Below are 8,610 nucleotides of genomic sequence, written 5' to 3' on the forward strand. Positions count from 1 at the left end.
GGGGAGAGCCCCAGGTGCCGCAGGGGAGGCCGTGAGGAGCTGAGGCAGAGGCGGGTGGCCAAGGCAGTGCTGTAACCAGCAGCGCTCAGATGAGCATGGTGAGGGTGGCGCTGGACCAGGAGCCTTTGAAATGTTCATGCTAACGGGGCTGCTCGTTCCTGTGCCTGAGAGGTCCTGCCTAATCGTCCAACAGCCAGGACCTTTCAGGCTCATCGTAAAAAGGCAGCTGCAGTCACATCATGGTCACATCGGTCCTAGCTCTCGCTTTCTCTGCAGTTTTCCTTCTCTACAGGCAACAATAAACCAGCTCCTGCAGTGATGTTTGAGAGGTGAGTCGGTCTGTGGTTTCTCCAGCAGCTGCAGCCCTGGCAGAAGGAAGGGGCGTGAAGGCCAGAGGAGAGCCCTCCACAGAGGTGGGGTGCAGGGAGCGTGGGTGAAGGTACCTACTTAGCAAGGCGGGGGCTCCGAGTGACCAGGGCTTTGCCAGCCCATGCCTGGGCTCACAGCCCTTGCCACGTTGTGATGCTCAGTGAAAGCAGTGGGTAGAGAAAACAGAATAAAATTCAAATCAATTATGCTGTTTGAAATCAGTCTCTAAATTAATCCAATTACACTGCAGCAGTCTTTGCTTAATGCCTAGAAGCTAGGAAATGATTGTTAAAGCAGTGGCTGGGGAAATTAGTTGGTAATGACAATAACTAACAATGGAAGATGCTATCCTGAAAGCCAAGTGGCAGAGGGGAGGGGCGGGGGGAGAAAACACTCCATTATTCATCCTTCAGGTGAAGTATATTGCTGAGCTGTTAAAGGATAATGCACCGAGCTAACCAAACACGGGGCTGCCTCCAGGTCTCCAGGAGGAAGCAGTCGAGATTGGCTTATCATGCCTCACTGAGGAACCCTCCCAGCACTGTTATTATGGAAGTACAGCTCGTAATAACCATTGCACAGCCGTCTGCTGGAACAGCTTGCCCACACAATGTCTCTGCCTCTGTCAGGCAGGCTGCTAAAAGCCTATTTTTATATTTTCAAAATTCAGGCTTCAAATAACTTGGTGCAGCAGCTCAACTTCAGGGCCTTGATGATTATCATAGAATCACAGGATGGTTTGGGTTGAAGGGACCTTCAAAGGCCCTGCCTGAGATATGAAGGATGCTCACGAGTTTTGTGAGGGACTCACATTCATGCCCCTATGTTGAAGTCACTGGTACCTGGGTTGGTTTGCCTGCCTCTCACCCCAAATATCTTGAAATCTTGGTCTGTACTTGGTCTGTATATTCCACAGTGAGACATTTTTTTTTTGAGCTCTAACTTCTCTCTACAAACTACATCGTTCAGATCCTCTCTGCTGGAAAACAGATGCATCCTCCGGTGCCCGATCTCACATATCAGAACAGAAAGAATATATTTATAAGACACGCTGCTCTGGAAATGCTTGCATGAAATTTCTCAGGCAGGATGCTTGCTCGTTACCATTGGAAGAACCTGTTCCCAATGTTGCAGCCCACACGCTGCTCAGAAAACACTTCTTTGGGCTGTGTCAAAATTTCACAAAAGACTTGGAGGAGTCTCTTTTCAACCCAGTGGGGAAATCTCATTGTTTACACCTTTGCTCCTCCTTGCCTCAAGACCACTATTATTATTCACAGCCCTCACATTCAAAATTACACATGAACTCTCACAAAGGCCTAAGCTTAGCCTACAAATCACCAGTTATACTTGTTGGCGCTGTGCTTTCTCACAGTCCAGCCAAGACATACTTTCAAACTTCCATAGGTTTGAAACTTTCACAACCTGAAGAAGTACAGGAAAACCCCTTCCATTTTCTTAAAGTGGAAATTGAAATTCTTGTTCGCTGACTCCGTAGTTCTACATGGAAAGAGGATGGCAACAGCTGGCTTTGTAGCAAAGTGTGTTGCAAGAGTTGTGCAGCTGTATTTACAGACACAAATGTGTTAAATCATACGGATTCACTAAATATCTTCCAAGAAAGCCAAGCGAACATCATAACATGAGAACTACAAGAACTGAGTCCTCAGTGTCACATCAGGGAACTCTCAGCAATGAAGGAATTTCTTTCTTTGAGCTCTGCAGTTTCCAAACACCCCACGCTTCCCCGGCGACCCAGAAGAGGATCCTGAACGAGTTCTGGGTTCTTACTTCTCATCCAGAAAGCGGTTCATAAGAGCTTCCAGAGATGCCAGAGAGCACCTGCTCAGCCAGCGTGACTCCTTGGAGGGCTTCAGGGTTCACGGCAAGGGAGTCATGGCAGTTTCCACCAGGATTTGTGAGCCCAGTGGAGTCCCGCAGCCCTTTGCAGCACTAGGGGTATGCACAAAGACAAGCAGCAATGGGGAGATCTGAAAAAAGCAACATGTTGTTGCTCCTAATACCAAGAGCTGGATTCCAGATGAGAGCGCAGGATGGCGAAGTGTGCAGCTCATGCTGACAGTGTGGGCCTGCTTCAGCCAAACCCTGCCAGCGGCCAGAGCACAGGGGCTGTTTGCACGTCCCTGCTCTGGTGTTGCTCCAGGGTGGTTGCAGCCCCAGGTAACCGAGGCACAGCTCAGTTGCCATCCGGTCCTCTCCTGCACGGGCAGCAGTTTTGGTGTTTGCTCTCTGGGAGCAGCAGTGGTTTTTGCGTTGCTGGTTGTGTCATGGTACGTGCTGCATCACAGCAAAGCGTGGTGGCCAGGGCTTGCTCTTCAAACAGCTTAAATTCTTGGTGTGCAGCTGCTGCATCCCAGTTCCAGAGCGCCTGGGTCACCTTCGTGGTGACCCACTGGCAGCAGATGTGGGGGGAAGTTAAAGGGGGCTGTCAGAAAGATGGGGACAGTCCTTTTAGCAGGGCCTGTTGTGACAGGACGAGGGGTGATGGGTTAAACTAAAAGAGGGAGATTCAGGCTAGATATAAGAAAGACATTCTTATGATGAGGATGGTGAGACCTTGGCGCAGGTTGCCCAGGGAGGTGGCAGAAGCCCCATCCCTGGCACCATCCCAGGTCAGGCTGTTTGGGGCTCTGAGCCCCCTGCTCTGGGTGCAGGTGTCCCTGCTCCCTGCAGGGGGTTGGTCTGAGCTTTGCAGGTCCCTTCCCACCCAAACCAGTCTGCAATTCTCTGATAACGTTCATCCGTACACACAGCGCAAAGGACACTAATGCAGGCATTTGGCTGCCTTTTCCATCCAAGTACATCACAGGAAAGATAAAAAAAACAGCACGCTCACATTCCACCTTCTCTTCACTGGCAAACTGCTACCAAACCGTCTGTGATTCCATGAAGTTACTTGGTGTGCCGATGTGGAGAGCGCGTTTAGCCGAGACGGAGGTGGCACAGAGAGAGGCATGCGGAACCTATTAACTCTGAGTAAGAAAGAGCAGCTGAAGGCTGCAGGCAGTACCGTAATGAGGTAAGTGATACAGGCTGGGGATAAAACAGGAATAACTCACCGACATATTCCTCAGCTCTTCCACTGCGGCTGTGGGTGCCTTAGCCTCACAGATGTCAAACGCAGACAATTAAAATAAAAGTTACATAAGGGTGCCGCTGAAGTTAACCCCTGCCGTGCGGCCGCTGCACCCCCTGGCAGGTGAGGCGTACGCGGATGAGCAGAGCCACCCTCCTGTAATGACACAAACGAGGGGCCTCTGCTCTGTGGCCTGTGCACGGGCTTTGGTTCTAGCGACAAGACCAGCTATAGGTGCTGGGCTGATACGATCCCACTGAGCTGCAGGCAGCCCCGGGCACACACTGTAGAGGACAATTCCCAATCCAGCAAACTGCTGGTTTGCCACCTTCCTTCTCCTGACAGACCGATGACCCTGTCACGTAAGGAAACAGCGCGCAGCCTTTGTCCACTGCACCAGATTCCTCCTGCTGTCCCTGCAAGCACCCCAGGTCTGTATCACGCAGACATCTGTGCCGTGGTGCCTTACAGCGGCGGGTGGGTATGGCACGGAGGGCACGCGCTCCGTACGCCCCCAGCACGGCACGGTTTGTGCAGACAGGCTGTTTCGGATCACAACCTTATGGAGTAACGCCAGCATCACAGAATTGCCGTGCTAAGTCCAATGCACATCTCAGGGCCATCAGGAACAGCTGTAGATTGTGCCACGAGCTAGAAAAATGCCTGACTGATACCTCTCCTTGGGTATGTTCAGATCAAATGCACGCCAAGCACAGCCTCTGTGAGATGTCATCAAGAGAGGACTTCTTCTGGCAATGCACAACTTTCAGACTGTTGAGTTTCTTTTCTTTTTCATCCCACAGCCCACCTGGGGCCTGCTTTCACCTCCTGAGCTACCTTTTCAAATTTTTTAATAAAGAGAGATTTAAAGTGCAATGCATAAACAAAGTGCTGAAAATTACTGACAGGAGGAGCGAGGTCTGGGGGAAGATGGAGGTGAATGAACAGGAAAGGGAAACAAAGCATACAAAACAAATTTTTATTAAATGAAAGAAAATCTGTTTTGTGGGTCAAATATGAAATAGAATATACAAAAACTTTACATCAGATCTCTTGTCAAAGAAAGTAAATCCTACCTAGACTGAAGTAGCACTCGGTCTTTCCAAGACAACACCAGTGGGTGAATATGCGTCTCATGGCAGTACAGGATCACACAGTATGCTGTGCTAAACGCCCGGTTACACAGAAGAGGAGTTAAACACCTAAATGATCTCCCTAAAGAACCCAACTATTCCACAAAGTAACTTAAGGACATGAGTTTGAGCGTTATGTATTCTCTTAGAAGCAAATGACAGGTGGGTCAAGTGCAGAGTTCACACAGCTTGCATATCACATCTCTGTCTCTATACAAATATAAATCGTTCTTTATTTTAAAAATCCTTTGATGTTTGATAGCATTCATTTGTGGAAAAGGAGGCCCAGGTCATCAGGTCTCTGCTGTACTACCCAGAGAATTCCATCTCCTTTATCTCCTCCTTTCTTTTTAAGACCGTTACCCATAAACCACAGACTGCAATATTTTTAAAAAGTTGTTGCACATTTAATCACAAGTCTTTGTATCGCTGTTCTGTATATCAAAGCTCTGCAGAGCTCCTAACATGTCTTTGGCATAGCACACCAAGTCCCATTTAATACTTTTTTTGTTTAAAAAAGTATATTTTCCATTAGTAAAACACCTTAAAAACATCTATTTCCAATTTTGTAAAATAATGTGTCACCTCTTGTGTTGCTTTGCAAAATATACACGCACATTTTGGAAAAACATCGAGTACTGACATAAGGGACTCATCTGAAGTCCCATCTGTTTATGACAAGTAAAATATAATTACAAATTCCATCTTCTGCATGAATGTCACATGAAGTCGTTCAGTTCAGCTTCAAGCGCCGCTGCCATTTCATCTGCCTCAGAACTGCTTCCCTCCTCATCTTCGTTGCTAGATTCTTTACTGGATTCACTGGCAACGTCATCTTCATCCAGTTTGCGCTTGTGACCCCTGGAAGGGCAGAGAGAGATACTGTCCATGAATCAACGGATCTCATCCTTTGCTAACACAGGCCACGGTGTAACGTGAGAAAAAAGTGGGGCTAAGGGACTCCACGTTTTTTCAGGTCTAGACAAAAGGTACAGCACTTGGTTTTAAATGAACAACAGTGAACAGTTCACACAACCGATTTTTTAAACTGCTGTTTACTGCTAGCTGTAGCTGCAAAGAACAAAGTACTGCTAACTTTGTTTCTCCCATTCTTCCGAACAAGGAATGAAAATAAAATACGGGACTGTTTGAAAATAATGAGTTGATTTACCTTCTTCTCACATCCCCCCCAAAGAAGAAGAAATCCATTGTGTGAAGGAGAGATTACCAAAACACATTATATGCTGTCATGTGATTTTGAAATGTTGACGTTTCTACCTTTTTATAAAAATAAAACTAGCTAATTAAACACATCCCACTGTACCATCTTCTACACTTCCATGCTTTCAGACACTGGGGTCTTGTTCTTCCCTTTTACGTCTCCTTGGATTAGTACCGCCGGCTGAACAAACATTTCTCAGCACCTCTGGAGAATCACCCAGTATAAACAAGAAGCTGATGCGCACCATACCCCGCCGAAAGAACCGTGTTCCTGGCTGTGAAAGATCTCCAAGGAAAATCTAATGCTTCAACTGGGACACAGCCATAGCAAAAGAATTTGGATTTGTGGAATCATAAAATCTCTTTTCCTTGCCAAAAGGGAATTTTATATCAGACATGTACTTCTGAGACAAAAATAGAGACTTTGCAGTGCAGAGAGTTCACAATGAGCTGTAGAAACACCTTCAAAATCCTTCCCCGATCATTTGATCAAATTTCAAGCAGAAAAAGCTATATTCAAAAGGCGATCTCTTCAGTGAGTGTCCTTGTCGTTGCTAGGTGGGCTCTCAGTAAGAAGAGAGTGCATCTACTTGCAATCATGCAAAATTATTAAAATGATCTTTCACTCAATGATGGTCCCTTTACTTCTGAGAGAAGAGAGGAGAGGCACACAGCACGAAAAACCTCTGATAATACTGACTTGCGCTCTGCATATCCCAAAGATATAAACAGAAGGAAGAACAGTCAATCTTGTGAGCTTGTCAGCAACGCTGAAATACAAAGCATTTTTTATCTATACGGACATTCTTCTTGCCGCTTTCCCAGAAGCATGAGTTCTCCGGAGCCAGACGGCTTGCTTAGCAGCCTGGCTGGGTGACACCCGACCTTCCCTTTCTCCCCTTTTCAGGGAGATGGACAAGACGGGCTGTGAAGTCAGGAGGGGAGTCCAAATCAGGACGGGAAGTGGGCAGTGCTGTGTGACCCTGTTTCTCCTTTCTGCCGTCCCACTGGACCAGACACGCTGCTGTGGCTTTCCTGAGCGCTGCCTCACAGAGATGTTCGGTGAGTTCCTCTGCTCCGTGGAGGGTGGTAGGCAGGGCCAAAGCCCCGGGATTCAGTCTGGGGTCTAAGCCCCTAACAAGGAAAAATGTGATGAGGTAAAAGCATTTTCTGAGTGTTTTGCTATTGGAACCCAAACTGCTGAGGGAGTTCCAGGGCACTAAACACAGCCTAACACACCATAAAAAGCAGTTTCTCTGGCACAACACAGGTTTCCATGCAGCCTACATTAGCACCCAGTTCAGACGAGAAAGCTCTCAGATTAAAATGCCCCATCGGAAGAAACCTCAGGACATTTCCATTAACAGCTCTGCAAACGTATGGAGCTTGAGTTTCACTTGCTCACTTCACGATGGCTTCAGCCTTCCGAGATCCCGCGCTATTTTAGGCAGTAATGACACTATTAGCTAGAGAAAACCTAATTGGGAGTTAAAGCAAGCTGAAAGAGTCTTACTCAGCAAAAGAAGAAGGAAGTTGTGCATATTTAAGAAGTAGTGGATAAGAAGTATCCATGTAGTGCTAACCAAGAAATAGAGACATGAAGACATGGAGGGAATCTATAGCCCAAAGTTCACACCTCTATACACCTGTTTGTAACTGCATCTATGGAAACTGATGGGATCTACCAACTGAAAAAGAAAAGGAACAGTCTGACAGCTGCAATTTACCCCTGTGAAACCCCCCCACACCACTGCAGATGACGGACTAAAGCATGTGGCAGGACAAGCAGGTTTTTAGAGCCAGCCCAGATCTGGAGCGTTTGCTGGGACCTAGATCAATAGCAAAGATCCCGTAGAAAAAGGACCTCTGAAGAAACAGTATCTCTCTCTTAGAGTTGATTAGTTCTGAGAAGTGAGGAATAGTTCATTACTAAATAATTAAGGCAAAGACTAGCAAAATCATTAATTTATGCAACAAAGGCACCTTTTAATTTAAACCTATTCTACAGCAACTAGATTTCAGTGAAGACAATCAACAAACACAGGGACTTAAAATACTCAGTGTAACTAGTTATCTAAAGGATGGAGTTCCAGTCTTCCAGAAGACTCTAAGGGACAGTCCTGACATTGTGTCACCCCTCGCTCAGTTGCATTGAGCAGCACCTCTGGAAATGCAAAAGACTGAACGCGATTTACCTTGTCCATTCTTGGTCTTTTGGTAAGGCCAGGACAATGGCTCTACTCCATCTAGATACGAAAACTTCCTCACTCATGGGGAGGAAAACACCATCAAAACCCAAAGAGAAAACACAGCTCAGTATCAGTCGTTTGCTAGAACAACAAACGCCATCTCTCAAGAATGTGAGTATTGTTCTTATTAAGGCAGAAGCACCTTTCACTGTGTGCGCACTGGAAACTGCAGCCGCAGAGCTATTCCAGGAGCACGGAAACGAGCACTACAAAATCAAACGCAAAGCGAACTCGGGGAGAGGTATGAAGGAAGAACTTCAGTAACATAGTGCTGCATTTCTAATTTGCAAATTCAGAAGAGAGCGCTAACCCCCCATTAACGACCTCTGTCTTCAGAGAAGAGCAGTACATCCCTGTGGCAGCGTATCTACTAACATAACAGACAATTTAAAATGTGTATTTTCCTCGCTAGTTTGTGCCCACTACTTGTCGTTTCCAGTTTCAGAGCCAGTGACACTTTCGAGTGGAAAAGTTAGGCGCATACAGGATTCCTTCACATTTGGAGAGAATGGTTCAGCAACATGTTGAAAGCTTCCCAGAG

General features: G+C 46.7%; 1 protein-coding gene across 1 annotated transcript in view; it reads right to left on the minus strand.

The window, feature by feature from the left end:
* Positions 1-4,434: 4,434 nt before the first annotated feature.
* CTDP1 (CTD (carboxy-terminal domain, RNA polymerase II, polypeptide A) phosphatase, subunit 1) overlaps positions 4,435-8,610 on the minus strand; it is a 79,174-nt gene continuing 74,998 nt past the window's right edge. The window contains exon 13 of the mRNA XM_010140188.1: positions 4,435-5,460. Coding sequence (XP_010138490.1) covers positions 5,319-5,460 — 142 coding nt within the window. The 3' untranslated portion in view covers positions 4,435-5,318. The remainder of the gene's footprint in view (positions 5,461-8,610) is intronic.

This window comes from Buceros rhinoceros, unplaced genomic scaffold (genome assembly GCF_000710305.1).
Source record: "Buceros rhinoceros silvestris isolate BGI_N320 unplaced genomic scaffold, ASM71030v1 scaffold11337, whole genome shotgun sequence".
NCBI lineage: Eukaryota > Metazoa > Chordata > Aves > Bucerotiformes > Bucerotidae > Buceros > Buceros rhinoceros.